General features: G+C 41.3%; 1 protein-coding gene across 6 annotated transcripts in view; it reads left to right on the top strand.

The window, feature by feature from the left end:
* chd9 (chromodomain helicase DNA binding protein 9) overlaps positions 1-24,133 on the top strand; it is a 162,600-nt gene that overhangs the window by 103,360 nt on the left and 35,107 nt on the right. For all 6 annotated transcript variants that reach the window (XM_080428485.1, XM_080428483.1, XM_080428484.1 and 3 more), the window contains 8 exons: positions 787-930; positions 5,430-5,685; positions 10,452-10,662; positions 13,878-14,073; positions 15,224-15,403; positions 19,849-20,034; positions 22,791-22,901; positions 23,388-23,587. In XM_080428485.1, coding sequence (XP_080284611.1) covers positions 787-930; positions 5,430-5,685; positions 10,452-10,662; positions 13,878-14,073; positions 15,224-15,403; positions 19,849-20,034; positions 22,791-22,901; positions 23,388-23,587 — 1,484 coding nt within the window. The remainder of the gene's footprint in view (positions 1-786; positions 931-5,429; positions 5,686-10,451; positions 10,663-13,877; positions 14,074-15,223; positions 15,404-19,848; positions 20,035-22,790; positions 22,902-23,387; positions 23,588-24,133) is intronic.

Below are 24,133 nucleotides of genomic sequence, written 5' to 3'. Positions count from 1 at the left end.
AGTCACAGAATATTTATCTCCAGTATGATCGATCCCCTGATGGTTGCTAATCACGGAGGGTTTCACTGTGCTTCCACAAAAAAAAAAATGTCATCGCGACCTCCCATTAGCTTGTTATGCGCCGTTAAAAATAGCATGTTTCGACATCACACAAAAAAAAATACACAGGGGCCGAGATACAGGATTTTTAAGTAATAAATTAACCAGGAAGTGAATGGAGCTGTAAATCTTCAGATCGCATTATCTCTGGTTCTGTGTGGAAAAAAAAGAAAATGAAACGTCCAAACTGGTCGTTGGCAGGCTGAGCCATAGCAGAATTTGACGAGTTAACTCGTCCATAGCAGGCAATGAGTTAAAATAAATGTTACATTGACGTTTTGATGTCAATACATCTTCAACAGGTCATCGTCAGGTCGTCTTCATCATGACCTGATGAAGATGTATGTCATGTTATTTGCCTGCACCCTGTAAATGAAAAAGGCTATAATTGTCCGGGTTTGCTCCAGTGCCTTCCTTTCCTTCTTCTAATCTATAGAATAATCGCAAAGAAAATAATAAGTATTTGCTGCCCTAGTTTGAATCTGGGCCATGCCGCAGTATCATTATCCCCTCCCTCTCTTTGTCATTCATGTCACTCTGTGCTGTTATGTGCAATGAAGTATTAATTAAAGTGATTTATTAGCGAGAAATTCCATCTTTTAAGAGAAACCAAGCTTAAAACCACCTATTTGCATATTAATTGGAACCTCTCTCCTCCTCCTCCTCCTCCTCCTCCTCCTCCTCCAGGAGCACAAGGTTCTGTTGACAGGGACTCCTCTCCAGAACACGGTGGAGGAGCTCTTCAGTCTGCTGCACTTTCTGGAGCCCACGCGCTTCCCCTCGGAGAGCACCTTCATGCAGGAGTTTGGAGACCTCAAGACAGAGGAGCAGGTGAGGAACGGGGGGATTCACACGGAACAGGACCTTTTAGTGTCTTTTTGGTTTTGTTGCGTTTTTTTTAACCACACTAGCTCGATGATGTCATAACATTCGGCTAAAATAGCAGATCTTCAAGCTCACAACGTGCTTGTAGATCAAGGATAAACCAAGTATAAACCAAGTATAGAGCCCTGGGGCACCCCGGTCAACGATGTCTATAGCAGTGGTTCCGGGGACCCCCAGGGGTCCTTGAGGGGGTTCCAGGGGGTCCCCAGACAAATGATTGATAGTTAGGAACCGAATGGACCCTTATGGGTCTGTAACTCTTAAGGTCCTTACACACCGGGGCGAATTCTTCATGCGAATAAATACGTTTTTTTTTAAAACCTTATAAAGTCAATGCAAGCGTCCACATCAGTTTCGCGAAGCGAAAAAGCGTCTTTTAATTATTCGGAACGAGTCCGAATTTTGCGTATATTCGCATATTCGCCGGTGTGTAAGGACCTTAAGAGTTAGATTAACACAGATGATCCGGAATCCTGTGTATTCAATTTATAGAGACATTTAAAGACATACAGTATAATATATATTGTCTTTCATGTCTCTCTGTGATATCAGATATACTCACACTCACGCTATAATATAGAATCGCTGGTCTATAGGGTTCAAGTGGTTAATCACTAGGATCTCATGTACAACTCAGATGACTAATACAGTACAACAATGTCAGCAGTAGGATGGAAGTGATAGAACTGAACTGATGCATACAAAGAGGTTAGGCTAAACGAGAACAACATGTTGGAGGGTTCCCCCTCTTTGTGTGGATCCAATGTACCAAATCTATTTAGAAAAAAACGAAACAGTGCAGTACCGTGCAACAAGTTGTTCATCTCTGCTCTCAGCAGACCATAAAAATGCAGGAGGCAACATATTATAACTTTTAACACATTAAGACCTGAGGCCCGATTCTACGAATGTCTTCTAAATCCTAACAGTTAAAAGATTAAAAAAAAACATATGTTGCAATAATCAGTGGTTCTCAAACCTTTTAATGTCAAGGACCCCACACAATGACATGTATTTGGGCGGCGGACCCCCCCATCTCAAAATATGTTGTTCCAGGGACCCCGAGAAGCAGAGATTTGAGTTAAAAATGTTCGTTTAAAAATATATATATATTCAAAGATTTGCACACATTTTCATGATTTTTCCAAAAATAGCAGATCTACAAGCTCATAGCGCGGCACTCGGTGCCGTGCCGCGCTATGAGCTTGTATATCTGCTATTTTTGAATAGCCAAAGAAATCTAAAATGACACGGATGCGTTCCCGGTCTTCATGTGGTTAAGTGCTATGGAGGAGGATATAAAGAAGAAATTGACAGCATTGCCAGACAGCTGTATCCTGTGTACTGTGACTACTTGGAAGTGGTGCCTTTTGTCTGCACTGGCTTGTCATTTAAAAAATGTCTTGTTTTGTTGGGGACTGCAGTAGCAGAGGAGTATTGAGAGATGATGGGTTGTGTGACCAGGTGAGGAAATGTATAAAGTACACGAGCGGGACACTCCCGTGCTCAACAAGAGCCCTTCAGCAAGACAATGAACTCCTAGCTGCTCCAGTGGAGCGAGTCATTGACTAGCAGTACTGGACTGTGACTTACAAAGCACTGGTCTGGGGACCCCCAATAGTCCTTGAGGGGGTTCCACAGGGTCCCCATCAAATTGAGGAACACTTTAAACACTTAATCCTCATTTAATTTCTTGCCTATTTTTGATAAAAACCTCCAAATCAATATGGGGGACCTTGACATGAAACTGTTTGAGAACCACTGGCTTTTGGGGCAGAGCTGGATCTCTAGTGTGTGTGTGTGTGTGTGTGTGTGTGTGTGTGTGTGTGTGTGTGTGTGTGTGTGTGTGTGTGTGTGTGTGTGTGTGTGTGTGTGTGTGTGTGTGTGTGTGTGTGTGTGTGTGTGTGTGTGTGTGTGTGTGTGTGTGTGTGTGTGTGTGTGTGTGTGTGTGTGCGCGCGCGTGCGATAGAACAACTGCAACACATACTGTAAAGTGCACACAACCACCTGCTGAGTATAACGTAACCCTCCAGGCAGCTGTTTCACAATCTGGAATTTTAAAGAAAAAGTGTGATGCAACTTTGCTTGGCGTAACATGGCATTCTCTGCCATTTTATTGTCACACTTAAGTGTGTGAATTTCGTGTACAATAACTGGAGGGAGGTTGAAGAAGTGTTTTATTGCTCTATTTTATACAGACCAAGAGTATTGGTTTTGGTTTTTCAACATTGTAGCAGCAATAATAAACTATAACAAATAAATAATGTAGGCTAGCAGGAGTAGTAAAAAATAAAATAAGATTATTTTTTTTTGAAGAGGGGGTTTTAGATTTGTCTTTGTAAACCTGTTTATATATTTCATATTTTACCTTTAACTGCCAGACTAAATGGTCCAGGCCTGCTATGATTCAGGTGCTCGTTTGGTGTGTGTATCAAGGGACAGACATCCACACCTGGTGTTGCCTCAGCATGTGCAGCCCAAGGTCCTGTTTGTGCAGATGGAACTGTTGAATGGTGCACCGTGCTAACTGGGTCACATTGACACACACGCACAGTCACACAGTCACACAGTCACACACACACACACACACACACACACACACACACACACACTCGCACGCACACGCACACACACACACACACACACACATACACACACACACACACACACACCCCAACATAATGGTGGCTAATGATATTTGATAATATCAACATTATGCCACTGGTTGTTGTAATATAATTGACACATGCTCAAGCCTCAAAGCAAACGATTTTAAAGTCACTACTACACAGTATTTCTCCTTTTTTAATTGAGGCAAGGCAATTTTATTTGTATAGCACATTTCAACAACAAGGCAATGCAATGTGCTTTACACAGAACATCAAGCAAAGGACACATGCAATTGTGCAACAGAAGAAAAAGAAAAGTAACTCAATCGAAGGCAGTGATTTTTTTTCCCGGAGCCCTGTAAAGACAGTTACAGTACTGTAGTCAAGTCTACTGAAGATGAATGCATGGACAAGTTTTTCTAGATCATCCTGAGACATAAGTCCTTTAACCTGTGCTATATTTTTTACGTGATAGTAGGCTGGCTTTGTGATTGTGTTAATGTGGCTATTTAAATTCAGTCCATAGGGAAGCATAGAAAACACAACTGGAAGTTCAGAAAATGAAACGGGTCTTCTTTCAACCTGGCGTCCATATTTCAGGCATGTCATTATAGGCACAAATTGTCCAAAATAGAAAGAAATGGCGTCACATCACGTTGTCAGCTTGTTGACCGTCTATTTTCACAGTTTTTTTTAAATAGGGCTTAAGTGGGTAATGATAGCAGTGAGGTCTAAATGTGTACAGTGGTGGTGATGCACTACAGCATGGAGCAATGTGTCCATTTATAATCAGAGATATTTCTACTCTGTAAGCTAAAACCTTGATGGCCTCTCTTTATCCAGGTTCTAAGAGGAGTACGGTATTTTAAGTCTTGGATCACTGGGTGCATCACCACCACCTCAAGGACCTGGAATGTGAAGTGGTGCTACAGTCATCGTCAGAAATATACAATCATAGTCGAAATGCCACTGAAATCAGGGTCGGGGAGAGAGAGGGAACAAAATTCACTCCCATTTATCTGTCTGCTGAGAGTATTTTCTTTTTACTGGTTCAGTTGAATATCCTGAATATCATTGAATCATATTTTATCCACTTAAACCCGATGTACTTCGTTGACTGGGATACCCCAGTGGTCTATACTTAACTTGGCCCCCTTCTTTTTTTCCTGCTAACACCAAAGTACTGAAAATAGCCGCGTTTTGCTATGCTTGTGAGCTTGTAGATCTGCTATTTTCGATGAACGTTCGCCTATGATGACATGCCCAGAATAGGGACACTGGGGCTCTTACACCTCTAGGGCAGGGACAACAAGCATGCCAGGTGAAATCAACCACTCACGGTTGCATACTTGACTCAAACACGGATAATGGACAAACGCTGGGGGGCTGCAGGAGCAAAAATGACAAATGAATGAGTAGGGGCATCTGATTTACAGCTACACATGGCAGGCATACACACTAGGGCTGTCAAACGAATATTCGATATTCGAATATTGGAAAAATGTGTATATTCGAATATGAAAATGAATATTCGATATATATATATATTTTTTATGTTTATTTGACAGGGACAATACAAAAAACAATGTATGAAGTTATAAAAACAAACAAAAGATATGTTTTATTGGATCCGAGCACTCGATACATAGTTTTTTGTACTGTTTCTGTAAACATTTTTTTTTTATACTAATATATTTTTTTATTATAATAATAATTATATTCGAATATATTCGAATATCTGCAAATTTTTAAGACCAATATTCGAATATCATTTCTGAGGAAAGTTGACAGGCCTAATACACACACTCATCGTCTCCATGTTTCCTCTCTCGACAGGTCCAGAAACTCCAGGGCATCCTGAAGCCCATGATGCTGCGTCGTTTGAAGGAGGACGTGGAGAAGAAGCTGGCTCCCAAAGAGGAGACCATCATCGAGGTGGAGCTCACCAACATCCAGAAGAAATACTACCGGGCCATCCTGGAGAAGAACTTCTCCTTCCTGGCCAAGGCGGTCGGACATGCGAACGTGCCCAACCTGGTCAACACCATGATGGAGCTGAGGAAGTGTTGCAATCACCCCTACCTCATCAAAGGTTAGCTTTACTCCTAAATTCACGTCTTAACATTTTATAAGATTAACTTTCAGACAAATTTCAGTTGCTTCAAGCAACGCTTGAGTTGCAGAGTTCTTTTTTTTCTGGCACTCTGCCATGGCTACTTGCAAATAGGAGTACAACAGTTAATTGAACTTAGAAATGTAATAGATTTTTTTGAAAATGTCTCACAATTTTTTGGCGCGACGCCATTGTACAAAGTATAAAACGTGGCTTGAGTGGTTAATCAGACTAATCAATTTAGTCGATATACATAAACAAAATCTACAATCCACAAGCTCACAACGCGTCTCGACACGTTGTGAGCTTGTGGATCGCCTATTTCTAATTTCTTTGGGAAAATGTTTGAAAATGTATGAACATTTTTCAACATGAAAACGATAATGGCGATTATTCAAAATAATTTCGATTATGCAATTACGTAATATCTAGGGCAGCTAGTCGCACCGCCGATCGGACCCATGACGACACACTTTGTTTGGGTCTGCTACATGCCATATTTGGGTGTAGCTGCAGTGGGAACTCTATATTTTGGATATGTCTGAGTCATAGTAAATTCTATATAGTGTATGGTCATGTCTTGAGTCATAGTGACGGGGCCGTGGCCCGCCCGCCCGCCCATTAGCCAATTTTAACATAGGATTGTGACAGGCCTAGCACTCAGTGAACATTTTAGTGTGTAATGTGTAGTAGTGCACACTATTCCCAGTAGCACAAGGTACCATGGGATATCCGGATAGCGTGATCAAATCAAATGGTGACAGCTGTCATAGGTCTGTCACCGTAAGCCCATTAATGTGTCAGAACTGTCTCCTGGGTGCTTCAGCATGTGAAAGGCAGATCGTTTATGAAAGACAGGTGTATTTCAGCCATATTTGATTATTTCCTTTTGCATATTAGGAGAAATAATGTACAGATAGACTAGCTCATTTCCCAGCTCCTACAGTATTTAACGTTCAGAACATTTACTTGTAACACACACACACACACACACACACACACACACACACACACACACACACACACACACACACACACACACACACACACACACACACACACACACACACACACTTATATAAGCAGTTTTAATGTTAAATTTGATCAGACAAAATCAATTTACCACCATCAGAAATGGCATACTGTGTACTGTACTTCTGTCTCATGTTGGTTTGAAACGTGTTTTATTGTTGGTTTTCTAATTTAACTGCAATCAAGCTCGTGGCAAGTTTCCAAAGTTCCTTAATCCTATTTTAGAAGTACAACAGTACAGTTTGTACTACTGAAAATAAACCCATCGTCCCCAGACTATTTAAGAAAAAGCAGTTGAGCATCTCGAGTCTCAGTGAAGGGATGGGGCGGATGATGGGTATTTTCTTTCCTATTCCATTTTGGTTGAATATGTAACTATGTAATAGTTGTATGTATTTTGCTGGTCTAACCTACTACTGTTGCTAGAAAGTATAATCTAGCCAAAGGGAGGCAGCAGCATCACATGGTTCGACCTGGCCAACCAGACATAAAGTACGCTAGCACTGTGTGGTTCCCACCAAGCATATTTTGCATGCTCCATTCTCTACCATCCCCATACTGTGTTCTCACCAATGCCTCTCAGTTAATACTAAAATACCCTTTCCCGGGGCGGAATGCTTTGCACACCACCACAGTGGCTTACTATGTGAAATATGAGGTATTAAGAGGCACTGATCCACTCCTACACGAGGTCACTTGGTGGTTATCACATGAAATTAGTTGCTTCTATAGCCGAGTAAATGGTGGGACTTTTCCCAGAGATAGCCTATCTGTTGTGCTGTATTCATTCGATTGCCCTTATAAGTCTGTCTCAGTGGGCCAGCCCATGATGTGCAGTGGGTTAACGTTATTCGCTTTCAAAAGCATTTACGTACGTGTGTGTGGAAAGTACTTAATGTGGTATATAAGGTGTAACTAAGCTAGTTGTCAAGCATCACGGCATGTGGAAGTGAGAGCAGGTGAAAAGAGAGTGAGCTGTGCTTTCCTCTCTGTGGCCTTCTGTGTTCTGCTCCTTAGGCCCATTACCAAGCTACCCTTCCTTTGCTTTGGTCTCAGATAAGACCATTACTGTACATCTTGAATGGAGCAATTCACACACACACACAACTTAACTGAACCTCCTCTTCCTTCCACTGAGTCAGAACCGTAGAATTGAATGGTTTCAATTACCTCCTTGGCGGAGGTAATGGTTTCGGAAACGCATACGGCATGACACCTGCACGTGTTTCCGGGTTCAAATCTGCCGCCGAGCCAATCAAACAAAGCTATGTGAAAATTGAGCCGGATCAGGAAACAGCCTTGCCACCTTCTGGAAACCCGGTACCACAGTGATGCATAGAGCCTATTAGTGCATTTTCTAGATGTGTTTGTTTTTGTTTGTTGCAGTGGGGATATTCTGTTTGCGTATATGTGGTTATGTTGTTCAATCCCCGGCCGAGTCATACCAAAGACTCTAAAAAAGGTACCCAATGCCTCCCTGCTTGACATTCAGCATTAAGGGTTGGATTGAGGGTAAATCCCTAGTCCCTACGACATGCTACTGTCATGTCCAGGGGGCTGTACTTGGACATAAAGGTGCCTCACGCTACGGAAATAGGAGATAGGCTCCTGACCTGTGGGCCACATGGCTCAGGAACCGTTTGTTCCCAGGGCTACTTACTTAGCGCAGAGCAGCGATGATTATTATGAATATTGATGGAACTGAACTGAAGGATGTGGTTGATGTGCTTCCCACTCTGCCCTGAGGTAGTTTGCCTTTCATTACATCAGACCGTGTTGAGTCCGGAGAAACTGCACTGGAAAACCTGCTTATCTTGTTGCGTAATGGATAGAGTTTTGCCATACAGACTAACAGTCCCTGGACTGGCTAATGTCTGTTTTACACAAGTTCACACTGCTTCATTTGTGTGTCAGGACCATATGTTGTTGGCCAAGCTGTGGTCTACAGCAGTGTTGCTATAGATGGGCCTACATTCAAATAGAGTAGGTTAACTCTATAGGTTAGGTTAGAGTAGGTTAAACCCTATATACTTTGTTGTTATACTGTATTTTGGTCCCGTCATTTTTTTCCCTCTACACCAAATATATTTGTCGAAAATAGCCGATCTACATGCTCACAACACGTTGAGTTGCGTTGTGTTGTGAGCTTGTAGATCTGCTATTTTCATTAATTTCTTGCCAAATTTTCACCTATTATATGACATACCCAGAATTGGGAACCTAGAGTAGGCTACATGTGGTTAAGTGATGATAGCTAAAGTGCTCTGGAGCAGAATAAGAGGAAGTCTTATCTTCCAAAATGTCACACACTGTAATGTCATTAGCTGAAGCCCATCATTCAATATCAGTAAAACGTGTGGTCGCCATCCCGTCGAAAGTGTTCTCTATCTTTTTGTCATCCCGGGGAATTAAGTGCCCCTCCTGTCCTTTTTAAGAGGTGCAATAATGTGTTACTTTCACGCTGTCATATCATTTTGTAACGGTAGTTGTCAGCTCAATAAGGTACCTCATTTTATAACCACACCACTCCAATGTAATGAAAGGGAACAGTCTGCTGATGAAGGCTAATGTGCAACAAGGGCTCGATTGAGACAAGGGGAATATCATGGAACAAATGGAAGTGTCATCATCACTGAAACATGTCACCGTGTCTGTACCGACTGTCAGCCGCGTTAGCTGGATGATGTATACATGCTGTACCGCCGATGTACTTCTGACCAGATTGAGAAAAAGCTGCGGCGGAGGAGGAGAACAGCATCAGTGACATGTCTCTTGTCAGATGTGGGCTGCATGTTAATGGACATTTTATATGATTATATCATCAGGAGGAGAGAACATGTAACGTAGGGAGGAGGAACTGCAGTGTGCCAGTGGGCTCTGCTATAAATAAACGAAATGAATATTTTAATGTGCATTGGACCAAACTGAGGAAACGAGCATCAGTCACTTTGCAATCTGTGCTGCTGAGAGTTAAATACGGCAATATGTTTGAGGTCTTATGCTGTAATAATTGAATTACTCTGTACCACTCATTTATTACGTACATGGTTTTATTGCGGCACTTCCATTTTCTAGATTACTTCAACACCTAATAATTTACTGCAGTTTACTGTTGCTTGGATTTTTTTTGTTGTCACTTTGTATATTATCTCATTGCAGTAGTATAGCGTGTATTTATGTATTTGTGTTTGTATTGTACATGATTCCAAGAAGAAGAAAAAAACATGTCAAGTGTGTTCACAATAAAGCAAGTAGAGTGTTGATTGTACACAGTAAATGCTCAGTGTTAATTTGTACATTCTCTGATTTACGAGTGAAAAACACCCTCACACTATTGTCTTCACTTGCGTAACCACGTGAACCTTATTTTCCTATTCTGGGCATGTCATAACGGGTGAACTTTTCCTGAAAATAGCCGATCTAAAAGCTCACAACGTCATGAGGCTTTGCCGGTCTTGTAGATTTGGTGAGGAGGAAAAAGTAGGAGACCCCTAGGTCTGTATATTGTTTAAGTGGTTAATAAAGTAAATAATTTGTAATCCCAGTGTTTTAGTCAAGTACCTTCTTTAAGCATCACTATGCCTGAAGAAGATCATTGACCGAAACACTGCAATTAAAAAGAAACTAAGTAAGACGGTGTGCGGGTGTTTTTATTCAGGTGCTTAAGATACTACATCGTAGCTGATAACCTCGTCTCTTTCCTTTTTTCTTAGGGGCGGAGGAGAAGATCCTGGAGGACTTCAGAGAGGTTTACAACCCAGCCGCTATGGAATTCCACCTGCAGGCCATGGTGCAGTCCGCCGGCAAACTGGTCCTCATCGACAAGCTGCTGCCCAAGATGAAAGCCGGCGGCCACAAGGTGCTCATCTTCTCACAGATGGTACGCTGCCTGGACATCCTGGAGGACTACCTCATCCAGAGAAGGTACAGTAACAGTAATGCAGACGCACAGATAAAGGTGGATTCAGCTTTTGGTCTCTCAGTTTTCTTTCCCTTCTTCTGACTGCTGAGTGAGATTGAGCGTCTTCTGCGGCAAGGAAAACTGACCAATTTTCTTGTCATTTTTGGGGGAATTTGCTGTTCACTGACTGATGCCTAGTACATTTTAAATCAGTACCACCTTCTCTCTACTTGAGATTGAAGAGATGCTGTGAATCCCCTAGAGCAGTGATTCTCAGCCGGATTCTTTTTAATTTCAAGGACCCCAAGTTTTATATGCATTAGGCCACAGATCCCAATTTGATTTATTCTCCGAGACCTCAATCTACAAAAATCTTAATTTAACTCTGACACATAGAAATGGAATAAAATGTACCCGTGTGATTTGGTTCCATTTATACATGGCCAGTGTTACAGGCCCATAAGGGTTCATTTGGTTCTATTTGCATACTCGTGAGCTACAGACCCATTAGGCCTATTTGCTTCCATTTGTATAGTCTTATCGTTAAAGACCTGTAAGGGCCCATTTGGTTTCATTTGTACACTCTGAGTTACAGGCCCGTAAGGGTTCATTTGTTTCCATTTGTATACTCTCAAAATTACAGACCTGTAAGGGTCCATTAGGTTCCATTTGTATACTCTCAGAATTACAGACCTGTAAGGGTCCATTAGGTTTCATCTGTATACTATCAGAGTTGCAAACGTGTAAGTGTCCATTTGGTTCCTAACTATCAATCATTTAGCTGGGGATACCCTGGAACCCCCTCAAGGACCCCTGGGGATCCCCAGACCTCACATTGAGAACAAGTGCCCTTGAGAAAAGGTGACCAAATAAACCAATACTATATAAAAGGTTACTCCGTGCCAAGAGATGGAAACGCAGGATGGCAAAGTTGCCTGGAGGTAGAGAGGTCGACTAATGACCTCAGGGTTGCCCATATTCTTCTCTTTTCCTGCTGTAAGCAAGTGTAGGGCGAGTGTGAACGACCCCAGATGTGCACTGCATGCTGATGCACATCAGTCAGAAAGGGTGGGTGATTGTGTACTGGAGATTATTTATCTGGTGATGTTATGTCTTCTTTTGAACTCTGGAATCGATTCTCCACGCGTATCTATTAAGTTAATCTTTGTATCTTTCATTTGCTCTTCACATCCTTATCGGATGAATTGAGCTCTTCAAAGCAAACCTCCCCACATTCCCTCGCCTGTGTTGACCTACTCTTGCCTATGGATTTTCTGAGCTTGCTGTGTTGATTGTCACGTGAAACTTTCCAACTACAAAAAGGTTTTCTGTCCCAAAACTTTTAAAATTATACCACGAGATACTGACATGTTCACTTTTTAAGGAGGTTCAAATTCCATTGACGCCAATTTCAGTATTTCACGTTAAAGGAAAAACAATTAGCATCTGTCATGAAGAGCTAATGTTGTTGGAATTATTCTGTTCTTGACTGCAGTCAAGTGGAGGGAAAGCCATTAAAGTTACAGTCTGTCAAAATTAAATGAATTTAGGCTACTTGACAGTGCTAGCAACTGTAAGAATAAGCCTAGGAAATCTTTTTTCACTTTTTTTATTTTTCTCCCCAATTTAGTCGCTATGCCAATTACCTCCATGTAAATACAGTCCTTGTCACTGCCAACCCCTACTGTTTAGACTGGGGAGTGTGTAGTAGACAACCACATGTCTCCTCCGATACACGTGGATTCATCAATCGCTTCTTTTCACCTGACAGTGGGGAGTTTCACCAGAGGATATCCCTCGCCATTCTGCTCCTTGCTGAACAGGCGCCCCAAAGCCTGGATAATCTCAAAGAGATCTCTAATTCAGAGCATCCTTGGGGAAAATTTAGGCTTAGCATTAGTGTCAGGCATGTGGTAGTTAAAGTAATGAATGTAAGTCTATGGGATCGGCCACACATATACAGTAATAATAACATAAGAATAGCAGTTTGTGGCCTGGGCCGCTGACGTAGCGGTCCAGGGACCTAGGCTCAGTGTAGCCTGGACAGCGTGTCCCCGGTTTGTCCTACGGCCTTTGCTGCATGTCACTCCCCATCTCTCTCCCCATTTCCTGTCAACCTACTGTCCTATCAATAGGCATAAAGGCCAAGAAATACATCTTTAAAAAAAAAAAGAATAGCAGTTTGTACCTCTCTTCTCTTCCTAGCTGTCGCTCTCTCTGTCCCTGTGGTTCGTCGTCATCTCCTTATTCGTCTCCATTCCTCTCTGCCCTCTCCATCTTTTCCCAATCGTATTTTTTATTTTTCTTCCACTCCTCTCTGTCTCTCTCTCTAAAATGTCTTTCCCCTGCTCTCGCCGTCCACCCTGCTTCCCCTCGGCACAGCAAGCCAACCATTCAAGCCAGTATACAGTCAGGCGTTACGCTGCGTGGCGCGGGGCTCCAGACTGGGTTCAGCAGCAGGTTACAGAGCCCCTCAGGGTACTTACCACATCAGACGGGCGGGGAGGTCTGTGGGGCCTCTCTCTCCTGACTGGAAGTGGGTCACCTCAGGGGAGGGAAGAAGGTGGAAAAGGGGGTAGAACATGGGAGGGAAAAGAGTAAAAGGCTGTGGAAAAGCCAGGAGCAAAGACCAGTCCTCCAGGGGGATTGGGGCTATCTTTGGGCAAGGGATTTTTAATTGCCTGGAGGAGAAGGTGAAGTAATCTGTATGATTGGAGGAGAAGGGGGCTGGAGATCAATGGTCTTATTTGCCCTTGCTCTTCATCTTACTTGAAAGGATCAGGTCTCACTAGTAGTGTGTCGCCCCCTATTGAAATACCCAATGCAAGCTTTGTTTACATACTGATTTATTGAGCTCTGCGGGTTTCATATGAGTGAAATTGAATTATATTATTTTTATTAGTTTATTTTTGGGGGTGTTTGAATGTTTGTTAAGGTTGAAGCAACAGCTGTATCGAGGCGAAAACATTGTATACATTTGAAAACTTAATTGTAATGGGACATTCTGCATAATGAGTACTTTCTTCTTTTGGTACTTTAAGTACATTCTGATACCAATACTTTCGTACTTTTACTCAAGCGAATTTTGAATTCCGGACTTTTACTTGTAACGGAGTATTTCTACACTGCAGAATTGATACTTTTACTTAAGTAAAAAAATTTAGTACTTTTTCCACCACTGCAAAACGGTCTCATGGTCATGCTTCTCATGGTTTGCCGGTGTGGTGTGGTGTTGCAGGTACCTGTATGAGCGGATCGACGGCCGGGTGCGGGGGAACCTGCGGCAGGCGGCCATCGACCGCTTCAGCAAGCCCGACTCGGACCGATTCGTCTTTCTGCTGTGTACGAGAGCCGGAGGCCTGGGAATCAACCTCACCGCCGCAGACACCTGCATCATCTTCGACTCCGACTGGAACCCTCAGAATGACCTGCAGGTAACACACACACACACACACACACACACACACACACACACACACACACACACACACACACACACACACACACACACACATACACGCACACGGTCGCACACACACACGCAAATACACACACACACACACACACTATGGGTGTGCCGATACACTAATTTCACGAAACGATATGATACGATATTGGGCTCACAACTTCGATACGATTTCGATACGATACGCACTTTTTTATTATGAAAATATATGGGGGAGAAAAAAAGCAAATGCAAACAAATAATTCTGTTTTTGCATTATTCAGACATGCAAACTTGTAGCTTTTCAGCTACAATAGCCGTTTTGAATCCAAATAGGGCAATAGTGTGACACCTGACCCGAAAAAAAACAACATGTTGTCACCCTTTTCACCTCAGGGCTGTTTGCATGCCTGATTATTATTATTGTAAAAAAAATATTATTTTTTTCAAAACGATACATATCGTCACTAAAACGTATCGCGATATATCGCGGGACGATATATCGGCACACCCCTAACACACACACACACACACATTTGTATTAATGATGCGTAGCTTGCGAGACCAGTTCAGGCAGATACACTCGAGAGGTTTACACGCATGTGCAGCTCTGTATGGGAGAGACTGTATGTGACGTGTCAAGCAGATGATCAATTGGCGGTCTACTTAAGCTCACCTGATTCATGGCACTTCCTCCTGTTGTCAGTGATGTCGTATATGCTTTGTTTGCTCCCACCACCACCAGTAGACTCTGCTTTCCCTAAGGGGTTCTGGTTCCCCTTGGGGGTTTATTATAGATGTATACTGTGTATACGGTATCTCCCTGCTCTTAAAGGGTTGTGTGCTAATATGCTGAGCAGGGAGTAATGTATAGCAGAGCCTGAACGCCAAGATCAAATATGATATTCACACTTGCATTTACATTTTATAAATACAATGTTCTAAAGCTATTATTGGTCTCAGTCTATTCATGAGTTATCTGACTGAACTGTGCTTGTGAGGACATCAGCCGTTTAGGACAGCAATTGTTATGAATGTCTTTTTAAACTATTTTGGACATTTTAACTGTAAAAATAGCAGATCTACAAGCTCGCAACGCGTCGCAGTCAACGATATTAACACTGGTGTTGTGTCCTCAGGCTCAGGCCCGCTGCCACAGGATCGGGCAGAACAAGGCGGTGAAGGTGTACCGCCTGATCACCAGGAACTCGTACGAGCGGGAGATGTTTGACCGGGCCAGTCTGAAGCTGGGCCTGGACAAGGCCGTGCTGCAGAGCATGAGCGGCCGAGAGAACAGCATGGGAGGAGGCACAGGAGGGGTATGTATTTGGCTGTGGACCCCCATGTAAAACATATTTTGTACCAAGGGCCCCCATAAGCGAAGATTTCAATTACAATTGTCCCATATTATTCAATTTTTTTAGATTTTCAAGATATTTCAAATATAGCAGATGTGAAATCACCGTTTCCAGATTATAGTCTATTGTCTGCCCACCATAGCAATAAAAAAATACACATTATTCAATTATATCCTACAGGTAAAAAATAAAATGAAATAGGTAATAGTTTATCATGGTAGTGTAACAGCTGGTGCAGTTACTGGCAAGAGGACTCAATTGGACGGCTGGCAGAAATCTTAATCGAAAGCGGTCTTTACTTGCTGATGTTCGGTACAGAGGGAGTCAGTCAAAAGATATGCAAACAAACATATCCGACAAGGAGAAGACAAAGGGAATTCCAGGTAAACCAAGCATAGATTAAAAACGGATGGGCAAACAAATACCAACACAAGGGGGGAAAAAACGCTGGCTCGCTAGGGACTGGCTACAAAGACAAACTGGCACTGAGAGAGAGAGGAACACAGATTACACTAGAGATAATGAGGGACAGGTGAAACCAGCCATGGGGGGGGGAGAGACGATCACACAGGCGGGGGAAACATACAAAGGCTGGAAACGAAGTCTCTGAAATTGGATAAGGAGGTGAGCATTTCAATATAACACAGGAAACGAAAGAAGCAACGGCATGCAACAACGCAACAATGCATTACGTAACCTCAGGAGCAGGGCTGAATCTTACGTTGGGGAACATTTTCATCTGTGATTAAAACATGTTATTAGCGTTATCGTTAGAAAATGTAGCTTGATGACAGCGATGGATCGGTGCACAGTGAACGGAGAATGGGGCTTGGCAGATTTTTCAAATGGCGAAAATGTATATAGGGCTGAATTGGTTGTTGTATGTTTTGTAATAATAATCTAAATCTACAAAGTAACTAGTAACTAAAGTTTTCAAATAATTGTAGTGGAGTAAAAAGTACAATATTTGTCTCTGAGATGTAGTGGAGTAGAAGTGAAAGTATTGAAAATTGAAAATACTCCAGTAAAGTAAAAAGAATACCTCAAAATTGTCCTTAAGTACTGTACTTGAGTACATCTACTTAGTTACTTTACACCACTGATGACAGCTGGCCTGATTAAGTTTCACTATGACAAAGGGTTAGCCCACAGTGGTCTAAAAAAAATAAACACTTGTTAGGCAACCAATGATGCTGTTGTTTTTTTAGGTATTTTTTAAGTCATTTGTTTGTTGGGTCTAGCCCACTGACTGGAAATTGTCCCTCCCAGAGATTTGAACAGAGCGCCTGTATTATGTGCTGTATGTGTGTTATGGGAAAACTGGATGTTTTGTCATTTTTGTAAAGAGCTAAAAATATATATCTATTGTGGATCCTGAATAACGTTATTATTATACAAAACAGATCGCAACCAGGACCAATAGATGCAGCAGATAAGAAATAGTCAGAGAAAAGGGAAAAGATTAGGTAAAGGAAAGTGTTAAAACATTAGTTTTTCTTACCACTTACAGTATGTCCAATAGCTGAATGAAGGTCCCCGGTTCCCCCCCTGGACTGCTCAGACAATGTGTCCCTGAGCAATGCACTTCACCTCCAACAGCTCCCCTAGCACTGTATTAATAGTGCCTGATAATAGTTAGGATGGGTAAATGTGGAGGACAAATTTCATGTATGTGCAAATGTACAGTGAAAAAACTACAGCTAAATTAATAATCCATTGATTACATAATCCAGCTAGTGTTAGAATACCACTGTAATAATAATAATAATAGTAATAATAATAGTAATAGACCCCTTAACAGACGACGTCACACTGATAAGAACCAGTATGCGTGCAACCAGTATGCGCGCACTGAAACCCATTCTATCAGGTCTCGCTAGGACGCGCCTCACCAGCCAACACACAAGAGGGGGTTTGGGTGTGCTGAAACCAACGCACCCCGAAACAACAGGTTGGGAATTGATTGCGTGAAACAATCACCTGTGCATCCAGTCTCAATGTTAGTAAACAAATAATTGGTCTATAATAATAATAATAATAATAATAATGATAATAATAATGATATGCTTTTTAATGTGACTGTTAAAAATAAATAGAAAAATATATATTACTGTCTCTAAAGCAAAATGAATAAAGTAAACCTTGAATCTTGAATCTGCCATTGTTAATGCATATCTCAGTGAATAAATATCTCAGCAGTGTCTATTAGTGCATGGTATCTCTATTGCAGAAAGATGCGAAAGCTGGTCCGGCTTTCAGGGAAAAAGCTGCTGCCACTTCTTTTCTGAGGCAAATTATGTATGACTTGCCACCCACACAGACCTTCATCATGGTGTCAGCTTGCAATGGTGCAGCATTATGCTTGTGTGTGTGATGTTAAGTGCCTCTTGAGGATTAGTTCACTTCTAAGGAGCCTGCTTTTAGTAGCAGCTCAGCTCCATCGTCGTGTCTGAACACTTTAGTTGCATCAGCATATTAATCTACCTGGGCAGACAGGGATGGACATCTTTAAACAAATGTACACACTTCCACCATGTGATCCAGTTCAGTGACAGTTCACATTTTAATGTGTGCGTGCGTGCGTGTGTGCGTGCGACGTGCGTGCGTGCGTGGGTGCGTGTCATACCTGTCATCCATCCTGTTTTGTTTTTGCGGGATACTCCTGTATTTTACCGGGTTCTTTTTATCGCTGTCTTTCCTTTAAAAATATTTTCACAACCTCAGCTGTCTATGCACATTTTTGTGTGATGCCATTTTTACGACAAATTATAAAAATAGGCTCAAGTGGTTAATCACACTAATAGATTTAGGCGCTTATAAATCTTTTATTCATTGATATAATACTTTATGTAACAGTCATGTCATAACAGTAACAGTAACAGTATCCTCAACAGGTCCTCTTTTTTGTCTAAGTCTCTACGAGTCTTTCTTTATTTTAGGACAGGGGTCATTAATGTGTCCGTACATGGACAAGGTTTTTTCATGCTATTAAGCAATTTTGCTGGGGACCCCCAGGAACCCCCTCAAGGACCCCTGGGGGTCCCCACACCCCACTTTGAGAACCACTGGCCTAGGGTGCCAGTACACCCAGAAACGTCACTGCAGAGAACCCTAAAAAAATGTCTTCAATGCCAACGAATGACCTGATTTTGACTTAACAGGATAAGAGCTGGGTTTCCCAAATGCCCTTTGACATTAACACTTTAAGAAAGACACTGTTAGGCAGGTATTCAAACCTTGTTAAACCAGGTACCAAACAGTGGCGGTTACGTGCCTAGTGACTGGGGCTGGAAAAATCTGTCTGAGCCCGAGTTTTTTAAGCTTATGAGTAATGACCGGCGAATGATGTCAATATGACAATTCTTCTCACCGTCTCTGATTGTCTTTAATGCTTTGAAAAGTTCAAAGCCATCACTTCGATTTAGAAAGTGAAGAAAGGGAAGTAGAAAGTATACAAAAGTGCAGAGATGGCCATGGAAATAATGACAATAATACGCTTGACTTTTAAAGCATTTTTTAAAAATGGGTTACAAATTGCTCCATCTACGCCTTTCAATTGCTCCATCTACTTACTATCTTAATAAAATAAAATAAAGTTCAAAGGGATGAGGACTAACCACTCTCCCTCTTTAAAAACACAGTATGTATTCTCCATTGTGTCTACTGGACTAGTACGCATTAGTGTTTTATTTATGGTAAAAAAGCTACATTTTTCCAGGGGTAGAAATGTACAGTAGCTTGATCAAGCTACTGCCATGGTGAACTACTTGTAGCTTTACAAGCTACGCTTTCAAAGTAGCTTCCCCAACACTGGATCTACCCAGTGGTGTAAAGTAACTAAGTACATTTACTCAAGTACTGTACTTAAGTACAATTTTGAGGTATTTTTACTTTACTGGAGTATTTCCAGTTTTCAGTATTTTTACTACTCCACTACATCTCAGAAGCAAATATTGTACTTTTACTCCACTACAATTCTTTGAAAACTTTTGTTACTAGTTACTTTTTAGACTTTGATTATTATCGCAAAACACACTAACCATTTCAGCCCTACAGTATATACATTTCGTCCATTTGAAAATAGCAGATCTACAAGCTCACAATCCGTCGCGATGCGAAGCATTGTGAGCTTGTAGATCGGCTATTTTTCATTTTGAACTTGTGAAATGGGACATAATGCACAGTGAGACTTTTACTCATACTTTTACTTTTGGGACTTTAAGTATATTTTGATACCAATACTTTTGTACTTTTATTAGTAAAGTTAATTTTGAATTCTGCACGTTCACTTCTAACAGAGTATTTCTACATTGCAGTATTGATACTTTTACTTAAGTACTTTTTCCACCACTGGGTCTACCATATGAATAACACTCTCCTGGCTGTCTGTCTCTCGCCTCCTGCAGGCCACTCAGCAGCAGTTGTCTAAGAAGGAGATCGAGGACCTGCTGCGGCGCGGCGCCTACGGGGCCATCATGGACGATGAGGACGAAGGGGCCAAGTTCTGTGAAGAAGACATCGACCAGATCCTCCAGCGCCGGACCAAAACCATCACCATCGAGTCCGAGGGCCGGGGGTCCACCTTTGCCAAGGTATGTGCTATGACAATGTGTGCAAATCTTTTAATATATATATTTTTTGAGCGAACATTTGTAACTCAAATCTTATTGCTTCTGGGGATTCTACAAATGTCTTCTAAATCCTTCTTTTTTTTTTTTACGTATGTTGCTATAATCAGTGGTTCTCAAACTTTTTAATGTGAAGGACCCCCAAAATGATATGTATTTGACCACGGACCCACATCTCAAAATATGTTGTACCCACGCAGATGACGGCTCCAACATAGAACAGCTAAGCCTGGAATTGTAAAAAAAAAAAAATCACTGAAACACAAGTTGTAAACCTTCAAACATGTCTTCGGCTTACAGATCTATAGCAAGGACTCACAGGTCCACTGTCAACATTCCCCCACAGTGCTAATTTAGTTCAATATTTAATCTATGAACATGAAATATTCATTGAAATCTGTCTTTGAGCACATGAACCCTTTAGCGTCCCTATTCGTCCCTATACCAACAGGCATAAAAAAGAGACTCCTTACCCTCCTTCAAAACCGCTCTAAAAGAGCACCTAAAAAAGAGGTGGCTGCAAATTGTCTAAGCAAGTCTAAGCTTATCACCAGTAAGCTTACTACTCGTATGATGTTTTGCATATTATTGTATATATTGTTTGTCTTTAAATTTCTCAATGAATTGAATGATTTTTTTAAAAACTGTTAATAATTAATTAATCAATTCTGGGCATGCCATAATAATAGGTGAACATTCAGCAAAAATAGCCGATCTACAAGCTTTGAGCTTGTAGAGATTTGATGTAGAGTGGGAAAAAAGGAGGGAGACCCAAAAGATCAATTTTATGTCTCCCCAAGACCCAAACTAGTGAAGATAGCAGATCTACAAGTTTTTTTTGGGGAACTTTCTATTTAACTCATTCCCTGCCTAGAACGACTAAAACGACTTCTGTCCTTTAAGCCCTGTCTGCCAAGAACGACTAAAACAACTTTTAAAATTTTCAATTTTTTTATTTTTTATTTTTTATTTATTTAACCCAAAGACCAAGGAGATATGATTTTTCGAAGATCTAGACTCCCATTCACTTCCTTGTTAACTTAAAACTTAAACATTTTGTATCTCGGCTCCTGAGTACTTTTTTTTTTCAAAGAAAAATCTCTGGCAGTGGGCAAACGCAAAAAAAAAAAAGTTCTGGCAGTGAATGAGTTAATTTAGATGTTTTTCTTATTTTTGGGAAATGTTTTAAATAATAGTTAACCCATTTAGACCTGGAACGCATCTGTGTCACTTTAGATTTATTTGGCTATTCAAAAATAGCAGATCTACAAGCTCATATGAGCTTGTAGATCTGCTATTTTTGAAAAATCTTGGGAAAAAAATATTTAGATTCTTTTTTAAAAAACTGTTAACCGGGGCGATTTTTTCATGCGAATAATACGTTTTTTTTTAAAACCTTATAAAGTCAATGCAAGCGTACATGGAGCGAAAAAGCGTCTTTTAATTATTCGGAACGAGTCAGAATTTTGCGTATATTTGCATATTCGCCGGTGTGTAACCGCCTTTAGGATTTAGAAAACATTTTTAAGAATCGCCTCAGGTCTTAATGGGTTAAAAGAAAATGTTAGTAAAAAAAACTAAAAAAGGACATTCACTCGTGACCCATAAAAATGGGCCCGCGACCCACAAATGGGTCCCGACCCACTGTTTGGGAAACAGGGATCTACTCGACTTGAGCATTTTCCTCTTCATTGAGATAGACACTGAAATCTGAGTGGGAGACCTAGGGAGGCAAACAACCAGTGGTGTAAAGTAATTAAGTACATTTACTCAAGTACTGTACATTTACTCAAGTACTGTACTACTGGCATTTTTACTTTACTGGAGTATTTCCAATTCCAAAATTTTACTCAAGTAAGTTTTGAATTCCGGACTTTTACCTGTAATAGAGTATTTCTACATTGCAGTATCGATACTTTTACTTAAGTAAAAAAATTGAGTACTTTTTCCACCACTGCAAACAACATGATTCCATTCCAGCATGTACTATACATGTGCATGCGGTCTCAAGAGTCTATGGTTTTTTTCCTTCCCTCCACTACGTCATCTCTTGGAACATAATTTTCCAAATATATCTTATCCCCAGATGCAGTACCATTCCCTTAAAATCTTAATGGCTTCATCCACAATTAGATCTTTGGCCATACGATATTTTCAGGATAACTGTGTGATTTCACGTCCCCCCCCCTCTCTCCCCAGTAATACTGGCAGTTTTTTGCTAATGAAATAACCAGACGTTGATGATTAACTTTGATCTTTACACAGTTTGATCGGAGTGATGTCTAAGAATTAATATTTACCAGACCATATGCTGGAACACACACACACGCACACACTCACACACACACACACACACAGTCACACCCACACACACACACACACACACACACACACACACACACACACACACACACACACACACACACACACACACACACACACACACACCCACACACACACACACACACACACACACACACACACACACACACACACACACACACACACACACCCCCACACCCCCCCACACACACACACACACACACACACCCACACACACACACACACACACACACACACACAAAGAAAACGGTCTCCTGTACACATTAATTTGATACCTCACGACTCGAGTCACTGGATCGTTTTTTATGGCCAGCACACACATCAAGGGATTGGTCAATGAGATTATGTTTTGATATGATTTTGATGTCTGCTTTCAGGCCAGCTTCGTGGCGTCGGGAAACCGCACAGACATCTCACTGGACGATCCTAACTTCTGGGACAAGTGGGCCAAAAAGGCAGAGATCGATATGGACACGGTCAATGGCAGAGTAAGCACTCCACAATTCACATTTTGATATGCAGTAGTATTCTCTGTATTACCAGTAGCAGAAGTAGTGCCTCTTCCATTTTTCAATGTTATTCTTTATTTCTTTTAATTATTTTCTTTTAAATGCCCTTTTATGCCTTTAAATGCCATTTTGTATGAAAGAAGGAAAGCTGATTAATTGTCTTTACAGTACAATAAAAGTATTTTTTTTAGAATTTTAGAACCAATGTTTCAGTTAATATTTCTTAAATTGTGTTATACACATGTATTCAAGTTGCTGTAGCTGTTTCTTTCTGCAAGTTACAAGATCTCATCTTCTTTTGAATGAGTTATCTTGTTTATTTGCTCACTGCTGCTCACGTTTTTCATGTAGGAAATCTGGCTTTCAACCAGGCATACAGCACTTACGTAACTGTAGTAAACAAAAAATACTGAAGCATAGCAGACTATTATTAATATCATCGTCTTTGCTCTACCAACCCTACAGAACAGCCTGGTGATTGACACGCCACGCGTGAGGAAGCAGACGCGTCCGTTTAGCTCCACCAAGGACGAGCTGGCGGAGTTGTCTGACGGCGAAAGTGAAAACGATGAAACCAAACCCAAACTCAGGCGAACCCACGACCGCCTCAACAGCTACGGACGCACCGAGTGCTTCAGGGTGGAGAAGAACCTGCTGGTGTATGGGTAAGCTGTTTAAACACACACACACACTACCAAATGCAGTTATGCACTGTACTGTACATACATGAGACCATCACTTTGTCTCTGTTGTCTTTGAGGAATGGGGTATACATACAGTAGATCAGGGGTCTTCAACAGAGGATCCGGGACCCCTTGTGGGCCCTCAGAGTTACTACAGGGGGGCCGCCAAATATTTGTGTGATAGGATTTATAGGATCTGCTATTAAGAAAAAAATAGCAGATCTGCTATTTTCTGTAAAGAGGTTTACAGAAAAGAGGTTTCACTGATGACAGTGCTGTCAAACATCTATGAAATCTATGGAAAAGTTTAATCTACAACACAATTTTATACAATATGTAGTGGGGGGGTCCCTGCTTCATCTCTCTCTCAGCTAAGGGGGTCCTTGGGCTGACACACTTTGAAGTCCCCTGCCGTAGACTACATTTGGAATTATTTCTATGTACTTCCCTTGGTCCTTCATAACTTGAATGGTTTCATGGCTGTATGACCTATAATAACCACGTTAATCCCCAGTGGGTGTGAAATTT

This window comes from Gymnoscopelus braueri (genome assembly GCF_963280865.1).
Source record: "Gymnoscopelus braueri genome assembly, chromosome: 1".
Lineage (NCBI taxonomy): Eukaryota > Metazoa > Chordata > Actinopteri > Myctophiformes > Myctophidae > Gymnoscopelus > Gymnoscopelus braueri.
Note: the sequence above shows the minus strand (reverse complement) of the source record. Positions and strands in the feature narration are given on the sequence as shown.